This window comes from Wyeomyia smithii, chromosome 1 (genome assembly GCF_029784165.1).
Source record: "Wyeomyia smithii strain HCP4-BCI-WySm-NY-G18 chromosome 1, ASM2978416v1, whole genome shotgun sequence".
In the NCBI taxonomy this organism is placed as follows: Eukaryota; Metazoa; Arthropoda; class Insecta; order Diptera; family Culicidae; genus Wyeomyia; species Wyeomyia smithii.
The window spans coordinates 15,158,865-15,178,029 of record NC_073694.1 but is presented as its reverse complement, the minus strand read 5'-3'; the positions used below and the strand labels follow the sequence as shown (position 1 = coordinate 15,178,029).

General features: G+C 38.6%; 2 protein-coding genes across 6 annotated transcripts in view; one reads left to right on the top strand and one right to left on the bottom strand.

The window, feature by feature from the left end:
• Positions 1–1,294, top strand: LOC129718854 (uncharacterized). Its single transcript, XM_055670006.1, has 2 exons — positions 1–456; positions 626–1,294. The coding sequence occupies exons 1-2, from the start codon at positions 155–157 to the stop codon at positions 948–950; spliced, it is 627 nt and encodes a 208-aa protein (XP_055525981.1). The 5' UTR covers positions 1–154; the 3' UTR covers positions 951–1,294.
• Positions 1,003–19,165, bottom strand: part of LOC129718851 (NADPH--cytochrome P450 reductase) — a 43,922-nt gene continuing 25,759 nt past the window's right edge. For 4 of the 5 annotated variants that reach the window (XM_055669999.1, XM_055670000.1, XM_055670002.1 and 1 more), the window contains 7 exons: positions 17,357–17,592; positions 17,104–17,296; positions 16,895–17,044; positions 3,218–3,342; positions 2,063–3,158; positions 1,847–2,004; positions 1,003–1,787 (listed from right to left, as the gene is read on the bottom strand). In XM_055669999.1, coding sequence (XP_055525974.1) covers positions 1,643–1,787; positions 1,847–2,004; positions 2,063–3,158; positions 3,218–3,342; positions 16,895–17,044; positions 17,104–17,296; positions 17,357–17,529 — 2,040 coding nt within the window. In that variant the 5' untranslated portion in view covers positions 17,530–17,592 and the 3' untranslated portion in view covers positions 1,003–1,642. Of the gene's footprint in view, positions 1,788–1,846; positions 2,005–2,062; positions 3,159–3,217; positions 3,343–3,455; positions 3,768–16,894; positions 17,045–17,103; positions 17,297–17,356; positions 17,593–19,165 lie in introns of those variants that run through there. The other variant, XM_055670004.1, reaches the window with a different exon arrangement.

Sequence of the window (19,165 nt, the reverse complement as noted above, 5' to 3'; positions counted from 1 at the left end):
AACCAAAACAGTTGGACCTTCAAGTAAATTACATTCTACAATTTGTGAAACTAGTTTCTCTACGAAGAACAGTTTCGTGTATCCTACTCAACAATTATTTCATATCGTGTGAAGCAATAATAAGTTTTGATGACATAACATAGCTTTACCAAACATGCCCACGGCGAAAACCCCATCCAGCGAAGCACCGGTTCCCCCGGAAAGCACAACTCAGACTAAACTGGCGGCTTTCTGTGAATTGCTTCGCACCATCGATAGACAAATAAAGCACCTTGTTGGAGCCGAACGAGCTGCAGTCGACAAAACCCTTTCCAAAGCGGTTCGTTTCGAGCTTCTGGAAAAGAACAACGGCATTGGCTTGTCCGGTACGCTCTATCCAATCGATCAAATTGAGCACATTCAGACCGAATGTTTGCACGAAATCAACCAGCGTCTGATCGCAACCGGAAACGCAGTGTAAGAACTTTATTTCTGTTTTAGTGTTAACGTAAAACTCAAACTGCTCCTAATCGTTTTGGGTTTATTAACTGTATCAAAATCCGCCTATCTTCTCTGTGCTTATACTAGTTTAATGACCTAAAGATAAATTATCAACCTTCCAACACATTAAATTTGTAAATTTCAGAACAACGTTGGTAGACAATTACCATCAACTTATCTATGCGTTTCGAGAGCTGGAACGCGCCTGCAGTGCACTGGATTGGAACCGGGGGACTGAGCTGATATCTGGAACGGCGAAGCAAAAACCACTAGAATACTATATTCAAGAAGGATATCGGATCGTTTATCAACTAAATGGGTTGACTATCAGCTATAAGATTACCTTTGATGCGATAGAAATCCGAAACTCAAGTTCTATTCAAAAGTTCAGGGATTGTTTGACCGTTTCCGAAGACTTGCAGTTGTATTTGCAAGAGTTTTTATCATATACGATATTTGTATTGAAATAAACGTTTCGAGGCAGTCATCGTCAACCAAACAGTTAATAGTCCTTTACCATGCTTAATTAGCTAACCATCAAATATTTCTCCAAAAAAAGGTATTGCATTCTCAATTCTAAATGTAAACTAACAACTTCGTTACTTTGTCACAGACTTCCCCGCAGTATACTTCTCAGTTCACTTGTATCGTACTCAACGTTTTTGTTTGATCTCCGCTCCTCAATCTTCTCTTACTTAACATAATATAATAATCTATGAACTGGCGTTCTTCATCACTAATCAGAAGAACGCCTTCGATCTGCATGCTGAGCCGTCTATCTGAATGTAAATGAGCGTATTCTTGGGTGAAAGTGCGCTGGACACTTGAAAATTCAGTGACGGTATAGAGTTAAAAGGAAAACAAAACAAGGAACCCCACAATAAAGAAAATTTTAAAAAAAGCTATCAGGTAAGCTACTGCCTATTTTAAACAAGTAAAAATACCAGTTTCTGCATGTCCTAATAGCAAACACAACATTCAGTCGACTGCACAGTTTAAAAGACCTCGCTCTCTTTCTCTATCTTTCTTTCGTTCCTATTACTTATTCTCTCTCTACCCCAGACAGGGTTTGACGATCGGAGATTGTGCGATTGATTGGTGAATGAAAGCAAGGACACTTGTTTTAGCACTACCCCAACGCATATCTGGGAAGCGGACGCAATTAGCTCCACACATCGGCCGAGTACCGCTTCTGGGCCTCCATCTTTTTGATGTACTGGATGGATTCACTCTCGCTCAGGTTGCCCTTCGTTTGCAGCACTTTGAGCAGAATGTTTCGCACATCGGTGGCCATGTTCTTGGCATCACTGTTGGAATATTAGATTATTTAGAAAATCTGGTAAGAGAAAATTTTCCATTTACTCACCCGCAGATGTAGAAATGTCCCTTCTTCTCCCCTATCACATTCCACAGCAGGTCCATATCTTCCTCCAGCAGATGTGTAACGTACACCTTGTGAGCTTGATCCCGAGAGAAGGCTGCCCGCAGCTTGATGACGCCCCGCTTAACGTAGTCTTCCAACTCCTGCAACGTCACGATAAAGAGTGAATCTCAGAAACTCAAACATAAAAAATCAACAAACCTCCTCGTAGATGTAATCCTCAGCCCGCTTCCGGCAGCCAAAGTACAGCACGGTCTGCCCGATCTCTTTTCCCTCCTGTTTGTGGAAATCCCGCTCCTGGATGAAACCTCGGAAAGGTGCCAGTCCGGTTCCGGGTCCCACCATGATGACCGGTGTTTCCGTCTTCGCCGGTAACCGGAACTGGCTCTTGCGAATAAAGATCGGCACTCGCGGTAACGGTTCCCCATTGACCGGATGCTTCTGGGCGAGGAATGTCGTCGCAACACCTTTGTTTACACGGCCCGTTTTGGTTTCGTACTTCACAAGAACGGCCGTGACATGGACCGTGGTTGGATATAGCTTCGACGAGGAGGAAATCGAATAAAAACGTGGCTGCAGACGGGGCAACAGCTCGCAAATGTGATCGATCGGTGGGTGACACGAGGGAAGATCCTCCAAAACATGCACAATATTTCGACAGCTATCCTGAACCCACTCCTGGTACTTGGATTTAGCCTCTGGTGCAGTAGAGCACATGGAACGTAAAAACTCCTTATCTTTTTCGTCGCTACAATATTCAGCCAACTCCTTCAGAATGTGCGTTCTCGGTAAAGCCGTTATTTCTAGATAGTGTGTCAAAGCAGTGCGGTAAGTTGTCGGACAAGGGAATGGATGCTTTTTGCTACTGTCCGTGTCGGTGTTGATCAGCGAAAAGATTACGTCCAAATCAGCATTGCACAACTTGCCCAGTCGCAGCACCAAATCGGAATCATTCACCGGATACATCGCCAAGTGATCGCCAGCCTCATATCGCATTTTCGAACCCTCAATATCAAACTCAATGTGCATGCAGGAGCGGTCACCGGCTTTGTGCAGCTCTCGGTTGATCTTGATCGGCGCCAGGAAGGGATTCTTCGCATCAAACGGAGGTCGCTGCGTTTGCAGCGAATGCAGCCGAGCAATTTCCCCGCTGTACAACCGCTCCGGAGGAGTTTCCGGCTGTTCCAGCAGCCGGTATTGACGCGTCAGCACATCCTCGCCGGTGCTCTCGATGCCGAAGTAGTCGCAAACCGCCGGCCAGAATTTGTCCTTCCAGGTGATGAAATCATCTTCAATACTGTGAAACAAAATAAACGGTTTGAAAAGAACGGAAGAATAGAAATAGTCGGGCCTTACTTTGCATCATCGTCTCCAAGTCCCAGCTCGAAGACACGGGTAGCGCCAAGTTCCTCTAGACGTTTGTCAACGTAGATACCGACTTTGTTGTAATGTTCGTATGTCTTGTTTCCAAGTCCAAACACCTGGAACGAAAAAAAACAGCACAGTTTAATAATTATGCACCATCATCATTATCAACACAGGACAATATTTTGTCTGATTACATAACACCACTAGCGCGTGTACTCGGTATTACCTTTGCCAACAAATCTTTTCGTCGAAAGCGTCCGCTGGCTTTCGGATCCTGGCGAATATTCAACCACCACCGTTTCAACGACTCATTTCGTGAAACCGGAGCTTGAGAAGATATCGGATTGCAGTAACTGCTTGCACAGCATCGAGACGATTGCCGACCCTGAATGGGTCGAAAGCGGAGGTTTGACCTCCAGCTGCAAGCAATCATTCGGTGGGATACTCGCAATTTTAGTTACTTACAAAAAATACCTCTAAATCACATCATTTTCTCGCTGAAATCTTACGAAATCTCTAATAAACACACACGTTCAGTTCACGCGATAGAGCACGGCAACGTCAGATTAGCAACTGACTGACAGCAAAAAAACTGCCTGTTATGCTGTCGCGAGGTTAGCACGTTGTGTGGGTTCATGCGGGCAAGGGCAAATCAGGTGTGGCTGGATCGGCAATGTTCAGTCTCGTGTACACTTGTGGAGTATGTTTATATGAATTTTAATAAAAAAAAAGATTTGACCATGAATTTGTGTTTGAATTGTAATTTTAATTTGAAGTTGTAGTTAGACTTTACCTATGATTTGAGCTTGATACAATGCTATAAACCACTGCTTAGTCCAATATAGTAATTGAGTCCTTAGTGGAGCCCAAAATTGACGATCTACATGCCAATTTTTCAAATTTTGAACGACACTGAGATGCTAATGTATCGTCTTATTCCCCAGCTGACCTTTTCAGATCTTCTGTGGCTGGGGTGAGTGTTGTAAAAAATTCCTGAAGTGGCCTTGCTCCTTTTTATTTGAAATGGCTTTGATGGTACTCGCAGTATAACCATTTTGTCTGGTAGTTTAGCAAATATATATTAAAATTCTTTTTGCTTAGATGCTTCACTGAGAGGGGAATGAATCAAAGTGGTAGGTATTACCCGTTTTGTATGCGATGATTTTCTAAAATTATCAAATTCTAAGTTCTTAGCCTTGCTAACAGCAATCAGGAAAAGAAATAATTTAAAATGTTTGTAGGTATTATTAACAGATATGAGAAAAGCTTCAAGTTCCGTCCTTTTCGTCTATATACCTCCACCAACGGATCGGTGATAGGCTTTTTAACTTCAATTTGTTCTCTATATTTACCTATCATGAAAAGCTAACACAGGAAGGGAGAAAGAGGGTTTCCCACTGGGGCTCCTTTTGTTTTTTTTTCTGTTTTTTTTTTTTGTAAAATCATTTTCTCTCACATAAAGGCGGGTTTGCTTCAAGAAACTATCGCCTGTTTTTCAAAAGCGGTGAGGTCTTTTTTCACAAGTTTTGCTTTCACGTTATTTTTACGTCAATTTTCCCAATAATGCGTTTTTTTATTCAAAGTTTTCTCAAATAACCTGTTTTTATGACGATTTTTCAAATAACGTATTTTTTTTAACACGGTTTTTTACCCCGTGTAAAATTATGTTTATTATTCGAAAATAACCTAGATTAGCAAAATAAACTACGTTCTAGCAACACTGGAAAATATTTCCCACCACAAGTTTTTGCTATGTATATTGTCAAAGTAGAGGAAAATAATGGCTACGAAACTCAGTAGGGGAAAATGAAGAATTCATCAAACTTCTTCAGTCGCTATCCAAATAAGTTTGGGGTTTGAAAGTTCGCTGGTTCATTTCTCGGTTGATTAATTATCAAAAAATGTCATTGTTGGATCCCGAGTGACGAGTGCGAGTTGATTGAAGCAGCACTTCGATAGATATCTAAACGGCGATACAGAAGAATGCGACGACGTTACAGCAATTGATCTTGTTGTACGACCAGAAGACAACAGGGTTTCAACTCTCCTGGATGTAGAGGAGAGGATTGGCCGGCTGAAAATCAATAAAGCTACTGATGTGGACTAATTTTCCAGCGAGCTAAAATACGGTGGAGAAACACTGGCTAGAGCCGTGCACTTGGTCATTGCCAAGATTTGGGAGGAAGAACGAGTACCGCAGTCGTGGATGGAAGGTATTGTGTGGCCCATCTACAAAAAGGTAGATAAGCTGGAGTGCTGCAATTACCGGGCAGCCGCCTTCAAGGTAATCTCCCAAATATTCTATCGTCGATTATCACCATTCACGAAGCAGTTCGTAACAATAGTTCTAATGAATAACAAGAATAAGAGGTATTAACCTATACACAAACTTTCGGGATGACTCGCCGAACTCGAACAAATCTTCAACACTCAAAAAGGTACTGATTGCGGCGGTGAGTGCCCCGTAGAAACCAAAGGATGTACGGCGAAATGCAATTTGAAGTTGGCCAGTTGATCGGAAGGTACGTTTAGGAGCACGGAACAGGAGCGACGGTGAATCGATTTCGCCATTCAAAATTTTGGCAACAAATGTAGCTTGCGACGTTCAGGTGTGTCAAGGCCAAGTAGTCGACAGTGATTAGGATACGGTGGCAGATTTCCCGGATCACTCCAGGGCAGGTCAAGTAATGCGAATGGGACTAATCTTTTTCGAACACTTTCTATTCTATGAAGTCAAGGCCAATTTTTGTAATAAATCCTAACTATCGATTCGATTCGATCGATATCAAGCTGGCTTGCTGCGAATGAAAAGTAAGCTTGGCATCGAGTAAAACACCAAGGTCGCACACACGGTCAACTTTTTTCAACTCTAGTCCACAATGCGGTATTCGAAAATGATCGGGCCGACAATCGTCACTTGTACGGACTACGAAATACAACTTTAAATCATCCGCGTATACCAACTTACAACCAAGTAGCATAGCATCGTTAAAGAAAAGTGCAAAAGGTAAAGGCCCCATGTTGCTGCCTTGTGGAACTCCCGATATATTAGTGAACTGCGACGAAACGTCTCCCCCAACCACACTCGACGCCTGGATTCGAATCCCGACGCCGACATAGGTGTTGATGGTTGTGGGGTGGCGTGATCCACTCACAACCAACCCAACTAATCTAGATTCAATCCTAGCCGACACCGGGAGATTTTCTGGGCGAAAAATATCTGGGATCACACCTTTCATCGCAAGAGGCAGTAAAGCCATTGGCGCCGGTTCGTTAATCAACGGGCCGTAAGTTAGGGTCCTGGGTAGAAGCGCCTCCACGGGCGCCGCACAATGGTCCAAGAAGGCAAAAAGTGGAACTTTATTCCATAGCGCCTTTTACCTTCATCCTAGTTTAAAAGTGTCTTCGGAACAATTGTTTGTATAAATGACCCGCATAACCGCAAATTGTCAAAAAGTATGAAAAGTTTACTATACTAGAAATAAAAAATTAACTCTTTTGTGTTAAGAGATAGAAGAATAGTTCATTCAGCAAAGTTGTAGAAGATGCAAAAATATGAAACTTTGTTGAACAAATAAAAATCCTGTCTTTTTTCGGTACAAAGTTATAAAGTATATTACACAGAACTGACTTAAAAGTTAGTTTTTTGTACTTAACTTTTGTTAATTGCATTTTACACGAAAGTATTGTTCGGAGTAATTGTTACGGCATACAAAACACACTTGTTTGCCAAAGGTTATATATCTCCATGACTTTTCCTTACAAAGTTCTATCATATTTTAGCTTATTTTTTTGATAATTTCAAAAACGTATAGGTTAAAAAGGGGCAAGTGGAATCATGATGTCAATATTTTTTCTTGAAGTTAAACTGAAGCACTATAAGAACCTTAAGGTTCTATTTGTCCCAATTCACCCATATAAGAGTACGGCGAGCATATGTTACAGTAGGTTTTTATATATCCAAAATACTAACTTTTTTGTGTTAAGGGGTTATATACCTTTTTGGTCGAGAAAAATGAGGGAAGTTTGAATCTGTTTTTAAGTGTATAGCACCATTTTCATTGCATCGAAGTGGTATTTTTCTGAAAGTACAGTTTATCAACAACAAGAAAATACGTTTGATTTTGAGATATACCAATAAAAAAATAGCGTTTCCCCGAAACGCTATTTTTTTGCAGAGGCTTGCGGTGATCCTAATAGAGACTCAGCGGATCAACCGAAATCAAAAAACTCATATTATTTCATTAGTTTAGAAGTGTGCCGGGTCCTTGAACGATCGCTTTTATGAGTATTTTGTTTTCAGTGCAAACGGGAACGTTTTTCCGAAAAAATGCACGTTTTGAGCGCAAAAAATTGCATTAAAAAATTTTTGGCGGCAAAATGTAACTGTATGTTTTAAAAAGCGATCGTTCAAGGACAGGCGAATTTTATAACGAAAATTTAAAAAAAAAAGATTAAGGAAATCGGTTCAGTAGTTTTCCCGCAATCAGGATCACGGCAAAGTCAATTTCCGGAAAAAACTATTCCGAGATAATCGCGTGTAAAGTTTCAAGTTTAGCGTGGCAAATCGCTCTAACTTTCTTCCTATTGCTCAGATCTTTATGAAAATTTGTGGAAATGTTCTCAAGATGTTGTATTTGAAGATAATGTAATAAATTTTTTTCCGGTTTTTTGAAAACAAAAAAGGTATATAACCCCTTAAGAGATAGAGGAATGGTTTATTCGGCAAAGTTTTAGAACGTGCAAAAATAGCAAAGATTTTTGCTGAACAAACAAAATTCCTATCTCCTTTGGGTTCTGAAGTTGTTCTAAAGAAGTATTTGGGCATACAAAACACACGTTTTTGTTGAAGACCACACATCTCCAGGACTTTTCCTTACAAAGTTATAGCATGTTTTAGCTTTTTTTTTTTTGATAACTTAAAGAACGTATAAATTAAAAAGGGGCAAGTAGAATCATGATGTCAATACTTTTTCTCGAAGTTTAGCTCGAGTGCTCAGAACTGTTATAAGTTTCATCTGTCCCAATCCACCTAATCTTTATTCTGTACGTTGTTAAAGTTAACGAAAAAATAAGCTGAAATGTGCTATAACTTTGTAAGCAAAAGTCCTGGAGATGTGTGGTCTTCAACGGAAACGTGTGTTTTGTATGCCCAAATGCTGCTTTAGAACAACGTTTTCTCCGCAAGGAGGTATTCTTTCGCCACTTATGTGGTCTTTGGTGGCGGACGGTCTTCTCAGAAGCTTCGAAGGTAATGGTTTCGAGGTTGTGGGCTTTGCGGATGACATGGTCGTCTTGGTAAGAGGAAAGTTTGACAACATAGTTTCGAAAAGAATGCAAGGGGCAAAAGCTATAATCGTACCTTTCACTAGAAAGACGACATTCAGTCTGAAAACTCTCAAGCTTGAAGGAGTAGAAAAGTCATTGAGTAAACAGGTTGAATACTTAGGAGTTATCCTTGATGCCATGTTGAACTGGAATGTACATCTTGATTATGCAAACAACAACGCGGTTGTTGTTTGCATTATGGTTGTGCTCCAAGACCGTTGGAAGAAAGTGGGGCTTGAGCAATGAGCAGCACCCCATGAAAAGCTCTTGATGCAATTCTTCATCCGCTGCCGTTGTACGAGTACGTGCAACTAGAAGCAGAGGAGAGTGCTCAAAAAACAAAAACTATCTCGTTAGGTGATCTTGTATATCACCGGACCATACTCAAATAAAAGCCAGTGATGAGTATAAATGGAAACTGGATGGCACCTCAGGATATCTATATCATTTTCTACAAGGGATGCGAAACGTCACGTACAGATTGGGAAGTCGGAGTTCTAGACGTTCGGTCTCTAAGCACAGATGGCTCAAAAACTGGTGCAACAATCATCGGCCCTGGAATCAAACAGTGTTTCAAGCAGAGATTTTTGCAATCTTTGAATGTGCGAATGTTAGTCCGACTAAAAAATACAAACACGCAAATATTTGTATTTTCTCTGACAGTAGTGTTGGAAGCTCTTAGTGCTTGAATATGTGAGCAAGATCGCGCCAAATGACCTATGGTCGAATATCGACCATTTTTGATTTGAATGAAACTTTGCACACGTATTTGGCTTAGCAAACTGAGCATTTGTCACAGATGGAGAGATTTTTTACACCCATGAGTAACATTCTAAAAGGGCGTATGCCTTTTGGCATAGGTTTTATTCGAAGCATTGTAGCCCAGAAACCGTTGGTTGTATAGAAAAACTGTCTGGGAATGAGTTGTAGGGAATTAAAAACGCATCATAAAAAAAATATACACTGCACAAAAAAAATTTTTTTGACCAAAAAAAATTAAAAATACACATAAAATTTCAATTTAAAAAAAAAGAGTTGAATTTTTTTTAAAGAAGCTTGACGTTAATACGCAACTTTAAAAAAAAAAGTCCAGGATGGAGAAATGAAAAATACTTTTTTTATGGTAGGTTAATTTTTTTATAAAAATTTTAATATAAACATTTTTCAAAATATTTGTATTCTGGTGATTTTAAAAGATGCAGAGAGTCATTTTGAATCAAAAAGCTCTTGGTAGTAAACATTCTGAAGGCATCGGTTTTCGAGTTATTTTAAATTTAAGCTCGAAAAATTATAAATATATCGGAAAATACACGTTTTTCTTAATTTGTCCATGGTTCTCCTGCAAAAACCATGCGTTCATTGGAATGCTTGATCAAAAATATATATTTTTTTCTTTGACAACAAAACGATTGGATCAATAACTCAAGCGCTAAACCTTAGCCTACCAACACGTTCCCCCTTGCCAAATGTTTTATAAAAACCTAAACTAATCCACCTAGCGGTCAGACCCAGCCTTTCTCATTCAATTTTTTATTTGTAAAAACAGATTTACATGAACGCTTCAATCCAATAAATGTATATTCACTCTTTAGGTTCTAAAATATTGATGTTGTAATCTATACATATAAAAATGCAGTCCGGTCTGTCTGTCTGTCTGATCCATATAGGCTCGTAAACTACCGAACCGATCGACGTGAAAATTTGTATGTAGGGGTTTTTGGTGCCGATAAAGGTTCCTATGATAGTTTGAGACCCCTCCCTCTTCTGGAAGGGAGGGGTCCCATACAAATGAAACATAAATTTCTGCACAACTCAAGAACAAACCAAGCAAATGAAACCGATTCCGGCATGTGGATGTTTTAAGGGGTAACTAATATGTCCATAATAGTTAGATGAAACACAAATTTGTGCACATCTCGAGAACTAATCAACCAAATGGAACAAAGTTTGGCAGGTAAATGTTTTTAGTGGTAACAAATATGTACATAATGGTTTGACACCCGAATCCCTCTTCTATAAGGGAGGGGTCCCATAAAAATGAAACACAAATTTCGCACAGTTCAAGAACCAATCAAGAAAATACAACCAAATTTGGTATGTGAATGTTTTTAGAGGTGACAAAATTGTCCATAATGGTTCGACGCCCCTCCCTCTTCTGGAAGTACATGTTTCTTCACAAATTTCTGCACATCTCGCGAACTAAACAACTAAATGGAACCATATTGGCAGGTGAATGTTTTTAGTGGTAACAAATATGTTCCAGAATCGACCTCAGACAACATTTTGGATTGTAAGATGGCAACTTCCGGTTTCTGGAAAACAGCCAAAAATGGCCGATTTCCACCCAATATAATAATATCCGGATCTAGAAGAATACACAAGAGCTAAAATCGACCACAGATAGCATTTTAAATTCTAAGATGGCGACTTCCGGTTTCTGAAAACAGCAGAAAATGACCAAATACCACCCAATATGAATTTTTCTTTAACCAGTATGCCGTTCAAAATCCAGAAATTGGCTCCAAATGCCATTATGAAATCCAAAATGGCGACTTACGGTGTCGGAAAAACAGCGCAAACGACCAAATACCACCCAATATGGATATTTCCGGAACCGTAATGATTCACTGGAGCCACAAATCGACTTCAGACAACATTTTGAATTGTAAGATGGCAACTTCGGGTTTCTGGAAAACAGCCTGAAATGGACGATTCCCATTAAATATGAGTATTTCTGGAACCAGAAAGATGCACAGAAGCTAAAAATTGATCACAGACACAGTCTTGAATTTCAAGATGGTGACTTCCGGTTTCTGACAAACAGCCGGAAATGACCAAATACAATTCAATATGAATGTTTTCGGAACCAGAATTACGCCCAGATGACAGAAATTGATTTCATAGGCAATTTTAAAGTCCAAAATGACGACTTTCGGCTTCTGAAAAACAGTCCAAAGTGACCAAATATCACCCAATATGAGTTTTTCTTTAACCAGTATCCTAAATACCATTTTGAAATACAAGATGGCGACTACCGGTTTGTGAAAAATAGCCTAAAATACTATCCAATATGAGTATCTCTGGAACCAGAATGATGCAAGGAGCTAACAATTGTCCTCAGGTACCATTTTGAATTGCTAAATGGCAACTTCTAGGCAACGGTGGGAAATGACCGAATAATACTCAATATGGATATTTCCGTAAACGTGGTGATGCATAGAAACCAAACATTGACCCTGGACACTATTTTGAATTTGAAGACGACCACTTTTAGTTTCTGGAAAACAACCAAAAATACCTCCCAATATGGGTATTTCCGGTGTCAGATTGATGCCAGAAAATCTGCTGAAAATTACCGAATACCACTCAATATAAATATATTTAGAGTTAAAGCGATGTACACAAGCCAACAGTCGAGGATGTTGTCATTTCGTTTAAAACCAATCATTTCAAACGAGTTGTTATTTGACTTTGATCATATCCCATGGCCGATTGGTTAAGCATTTGCAGACTTTAAACTCATCGCAAGGAATCAATGAATTTGAAACGTTCAAATAGTACGATACCACATTTAAATTATGTTAAGGCCACATATATCGATCAAAGCAGGTATAGTTTTAAATAGTCTATGAATTTTCTTTCTTTCCATAACTTTTGAGCCACATATCAAATTGTTATGAAGTTTGTTATTTGTGAGTTTGAGAGATGACTCGTTCGTATGACACTAGTAATGTTCAAATAAGTCATGTATCTTTGAGATAATAGACTTGCGTTGTATTGTAAACAGTTTAATATATAACAGTTGCTTATGTTCGATAATAATCAAATGAAATGGGAACGTATAGGGCAGCCAAACTTTGAAACCACGTGTTCAATCATAATTCATCAGTTAACTCTTAACTAGCCCGCTCATCTGATATCAACATAGATCGAATCGGTTGTGTAGTTTCTGAGATAATGAAGTTTCGTGATTTTCACAAGTCGGTACATTACAGATGAAGTTACAGTTCGATTACAGTAAAATTTAATAGGGTCTTCTGAGGCAGCTAGACCATTCATTTGACACTAATTTTGTGGAAATCGGGTTAGCCATCTCTGAGAAAAGTGAGTGAGTCCAAGTAGTCTTCGGAATATGTTCCTTTGCATAGCTGGATTTCACATTTTTAAACATAACAGGCAAACTAATAGTCCGATTGCAAAACAAATCAATAGGGTCTTATGGGGCAACTAGACCTTCCATTTGGCTCTGATTTTATGAAAATCGGTTCAGCCATCTCTGAGAAACATGAGTGAGATTAAACAGTCTTCAGAACACGTTTCTTTTCATAACTTTTGAACAACATGTTCAATCTGTATAAAATTCGAAACTTAAGGGTTTTCCAGGTAGCCCGTTCTTTTGAGACCAATTTTGTTCAAATCGGTTGTGTAGTTTTCGAGATACTGATGTTTTATGATTTTTACTATTTGATACATAACCTCGAAACTAAAAATCCGACTACGATGAAATTGAATAGGGTTTTATGGGACAACAAGACCTTTCATTTGCAATTAATTTCATGAAAATCGGTCCAGCCGTCTCTGAGAAAAGTGAGTGAGTATCAAAATCTGCACATACACACACACACACACACACATACACACACACATACACACACATACACACACATACACACATACATACACACATACACACACATACAGAAAATGCTCAGCTCGTCGAGCTGAGTCGAGTGATATATGCCATTCGGCCCTTTGGAGCACTTTTATACTTTCGGTTTTGCAAGTGATTGCTATACCTTTCTAGGAGAAAGGCAAAAATATGTTTGTCGTGCAACACTACCTACTTGTATACTAATAATAACTGTTGTGTTACCTATAATATCTGTTTTCGTATATAAATACGATTGCACTACTCCAGATGTGTTAGTAACAGTTTGCATTTTGTGAAGATGAATAAAGTGAAAATGGAATACACCAAGCCCAAATGCTGTAAACCCTTTCCTGATCATCGGTGCTCATCAAGCTTACGCAAATTAAACGAAAACGTTATTGCAAAATTAAAAATATTGAACAGTCAAGCTCATTTTTATACGTCTTTATCAATTTGTGATTTGTGTAGTTATTGGAATGATAGTCAAGCTACCATTCATCCCTTCGTTGTTTACTATTCAGAATCTTGAACACTTAAGAATATCAGCTTCATCATAATATCGGAAGTACTCCATCATGATACTGTTGCGGTTCAGGTGTTCATTGCCAAATTAATGAGTTTTTAGAAAACAACAATAGAGTTGAAAAAAGCGATATTTAATGTCTGATGGAGCTGCCTCACAATATAAAAATAGAAAAAACTTTGCAAGTCTTTGCAAGTTCAAAACAAAATATAACGTCGATGCAGAGTGGCATTTTTTGCGACTTCTCATGGTAAAAGCCCATGCGATGCAATTGGTGGCATATTAAAACGAATGGCAGCAAATGCAAGTTTAGCTAAAGAACATTAACATCCCATTACAAGCACAAAAGAATTGTATGATTGGTCTAATCAGAAAAGTAATAAAAATTCATCAAAAATTTCATTTAGTTGGGTATCATATGAAGAATATGAACTAGGAGTAACAGAATGGAGCAATATTTTCAAGAAATCTATAATAATAGCTGCCACACAAAAGTATTACATTTTGTTCCGATTCCAGAAAATAAGATACAAACGAAGCTGTTTTTAAAAGATGACTAATCATTTACTTATGATGTATATAAAATATAAGGTGACACAAGTTCTGTAAAGTATCTATGTCATAAAAAAATATGTTCCTAAGATAATAAAACTCGAAAATAAATATTTGATTCTTATGTATATTTATATCACTTAGAAAATTGAACTCTTTTCTTGAGAACCGTTCGCCCAATCGTTCTGTTGTCAAAGAATGAATTGTATATTTTTGATCAAGCATTCCAATGAACGTATGGTTTTACTGGAGAACCATGGACAAACTAAGAAAAACGTGTATTTTCCTAAATAATTATAATTTTTCGAGCTTAAATTAGAAATAACTCGAAAACCGATGCCTTTTGAATGTTTATTACCAAGAGCTTTTTGGTTCAAAATTACTCTCTGCAAAATTAATCTACCATTAAAAATTTTTTTTTCATTTCTCCATCCTGGAATTTTTTTTAAAAGTTGCGTATTAACGTCGTTTCTTTAGAAAAAAATTTAAAAAAAAAACTCTTTTTTTTAATTGAAATTTTATGTTTATTTTTAATTTTTTTTTGGTCAAAAAAATTTTTTTTTGTACAGTGGATATTTTTTTATGATGCATTTTCGATTCGCTCTATTTAACTCATTCTCAGACAGTTTTTCCATACAACCAACGGTTTCTGAGCTACAATGCTTCGAATAAAACCTATGCCAAAAGGCATACGCCCTTTTAGAATGTAACTCATGGGTGTAAAAAATCTCTCCACCTGTGAAAAATGCTCAGTTTGCTAAGCCAAATACGTGTGCAAAGTTTCATTCAAATCAAAAATGGTCGATTAAATTTTTGGCGTATTTCCAGGTGATTTGAAATGATTTTGCTCATGTACATCCAAGATTGTTTGGATTGTATTCTAACATTGCGCCACTTATGTCAAACAAACTAAGTTAATTTATAATGGGTTCCAGGGCATTGCGGGATTGCTGGAAGTGAAAAGGCAGACGAACTTGCAAAACAAGGATCAAACTTAGTTTATTGGCCCAGAACCTTTCTATGCAATATCAAACTGTGCAGTAAAAATGGAACTGGCACGTTGGGAAGATCAAAAGGTGATAACCAATTGGTTGGCTGTCAAAAAGAGTACCAGGATGATAATGGCCAGGAACGGCCATCAGTCGTCCGAGTGGCCAAATACCGATCGCCAACAGTGTTGTTTTACGGAAACTTGAAGTTTGATATGTCACAAGCAAGGTTTCGCTACCATTTTCAATCTAGTCTGTGTCCCTGGAAGGGTACTTACTCCACGGTTTCCCTTGATAAATCTGGAACAACGAAAAATTTGAGATGTCCCCTACTGCACCAAAAACTATGATAAATTTGTAATCTTTTGAGAGACGGTTGGATGAAATTCGGTTTCAAATCTTGCGGAATGGCAGGTAAAAGGATTTTCATTTTTTTTTTTTGGGCTCTGGAGGGATCAGGTACGCAAGGTAATTTGGAAGACGAGACCTCGGAATATCTGCTGTGCAGCTGTGTATTGCATTATTTCAACGCAGACTAAGGGTTCACAGTGGCTGTCTACAAAAAAAAAAAACAAAAAAAAAACAAAAAACAGGGCTTTGGATATAAATTAAGTTTTAGATTAGGTTATTAATGACCGGATTTTGAATTATAATTTAGACTTTGACTTGGAATTTAAATTCCATCTTTAAGTTGAATCTAACCCAGATTACGGAAATATGAGATATTGACAGATTTAGATTCGATTTTGCATTAGGATTACTAAGTGATTGGAGTTTTATATTGGGTCTTTGACTCGAATGTTGATTTATGTTGAGATTTAATTTTGTGTCTTGACTTGAGTTTCATTAAAAAAAGCAATTTTGTTGATTTTCAGTTACGCAACAAAATTGTTCGTTGAATAGTTCGGTGTTGGATTTAGATTCAGTTGAGGATTTGAGTTTGGATTTAGATCAAGAATTTAGTTTGGGTTTATATTTGGTATACAATTTGAATCTGGATTTAAAATACGATTTAGGTTTAGAATTGGACTAGCATATAGATTCGCAAATATTTCCAGTTTAATTTTAATTTGGATATGGAAGTGATACGGGTACTAGATTCGGAATTGAATTTAGTGTTTAGAACCTCTTGTTGTCAATAGCATTCAAATAGAATTATTTTCCTTTGCAGTTGCCGATGAGTGAAAATTCCGCTCACACAAAGTTACTGTTGCAATACTGTTAGTGTTGTTGAGACGAGTTCATATTCCCTTTAATCAAAATTTGGCCAGATGTCAAAATGAGATGTGTGAAAAATCAATCTCCTATTTCGGTAGGTGCAGCCAACCACAAAGCAAAGCCTTGAAAAACGTCGCATAATGCAAACATCAACACTAGTTCAATTAACACATAAATGTATCATGGCCATACCACGTGCGGTACTCGAACTAAAACAATATTACGCCACAGCGCAATCTGTTTCTGATCCCATGCTTTAAAAAGGTTTGCACCTTTTTTGGTTTTGGCGGTCGTGTAATACAAACGGACCAACCTTATTCCACTGTTCCAGTGGAAAACTAACCGAAGGTTACAGGTCGGCTTCAAGAGAAGCATCCAAACAAGCACAAAAAAAAGCTACTTACTGCATAGTTCAGTCCAGCCATGTCGACGTCGTTGTTCTGGATCCACTCATAAAATTCCATGCAATTATCCGTGGGATCACCTTCGCCGTAAGTGGCCATACAGAACACAGCCAGTGATTTGTCGATATCCTTCAACGAGAGCAGTTCTTCCTGAAAATCGTAAGAAAAATCCATTACTCGTGTCTTAACAAATCCTCACAACAACAAACCATATCACACTCCTCCGGATCCGCTACCATACCCTTCAACTGGTAGCGCAGACCTTCCTTCGCCAGCCGTCCGGCGAACTCTTCCGCCGTTCCAGTTTGGGAACCGTAGAACACCACCAGCCGACGGCCGGAGGACTTTAGCTTCTTGATGAACGAATTCTCCGCCATGGTCATCGTGTTGACTGTTGTGGGCCTTTGGGATAAAAAAGAAGCTCAGACTGCTACTTCATTGAAAATCAAATTTCCCACTTACTGTATCGAGTACGATTTGAACTGACTGGTCTGGGTGTCCTTTTTCCGGTTTTTAAGCAGATACCAGGCGGCTCCGGCAACCAGTATCAGCAGCAGCACGATGTCCAGGGGACCAAGAAACGGTTCCTCACTCACTGGTGCCGGTGGCACTTCCGGTTCGGTTTTTGCGTCCATGGTGCCTCCCGATGTTTGCCGGCGTTATCCTGCTGCCAAAGATGTGGTGGTGGTGGTGATAAACTGCAATGAGGAAAAGCAGTTAGTAAACAGCGAGAGTAAGTTGCATTTAGAAACTATATCGCCACGTGTTTGTGCGCGATAACGTCGCCGTTAGAATGTTTGGTAAACAGATAATACAACGTAGAAAGGCTTTCGGTTTATTAGATGATACAGCTTGAATGGTCTCCACAATAATAACAGGTGACTTGCTTTTGTTGTAAATGGAATAGTAAATAAACAACAAATAACTTCTGAAGAGCAAATACAATCGTAAAAATTGTATTAGTACCCATTTGTAGCTGGACTGCATGTCGATTTATTCACACAGAAAAGTGAAACGCAGCGAAAATTGACAATATACTGTAATAAAATTCCCCTTTCGTATACATTAATCAGACCGACTAATTAAAATGCCAACTGCCTGCAGGTAATGCAAAGTAAGTATGAATAAACTGTTTTCTGTGTTAATTTCCGACTCACCGTTTGTCAGTTTTGAACGCGTACCGGCGTCGACAATGGAACAAATCTGAGTAATTACTATTTACCAGCTAAAGATCCGTTTTTTTGCACACTCACTAGGTATCTTTTATTGTAGAGTGACATGAACTTAAGAGCAGATGAATAAAAGCATGCCCAAAAAAATCTCAATTGGATGATATAAAACCTGGAATTATACATTTCATAATTGATACTTAAATTGGTTCAAAGAAGTCAACAAATCATTTAAAAAAATCGAGAATATATATTTCCGTGAAACAGAACAATTAAGATATAAAGTTCTGTCAACCTTCTTAGATAATTTTCTTGTGAAAGTATTCCAGTAAGAAGAAAATATCTCGAAAGTACTGACCACAGTAGAATATCTTTCAGCACTTTTTGTGTCTATATTTCACCTTTACACGACTCACAAACAAACAAAAAAAACAATTACTTCAACCGTCCAAGCCATCAAAATTACCCAAGCTTCACTTCACTTTTGCAAACGGTGCCATTAAAATGTTTATGCTATTTGTCACATTGGGAAATCAGCACGTGCGCAGCAAACAAGCAAGCACGTGTTGGAAGGAAGAGGTGACGTAAGGTTACTTGGATACCGAAACTGAATCGTAGTGCGCGCTATTTACGTCAAACGCGTTGCCGTATCTTTTTTACCACTTTTTTACATGTTTGTTCGTAACGATCAATTGTTTTCGCCTTCAATTAAGCGAGTGTCGCTGACCGCAGGAATTTGGCATTCAAAGATAAAGGTAGATAGTACGAGTCATTATTTTGGGACTTTTTTTGTGATCGACAGAGGCAAGCCAGAAACGGTGACATTCACCCTACCGCAAATTTTGATACACAGCACCGCACACAATAAATGCTAGCCGAGCGCGACTTAAATCGCAAAAACCGATCTTAAATTGTATGCCGTTTATGACTTCTTCTCCACGTTACTCCTCCTCCACCCATCTTCCCGTACGCGAGGAAGCCTGATGCTCTTCTTCCAGTCACGCTCGCTACGTCGATCGAAAATAATCACCGCACCGTACCGTCGTCATTCATCGAAATAAGAGAATTGAAAAGACTCATCGTCTCTCCGCGTATGCAATAC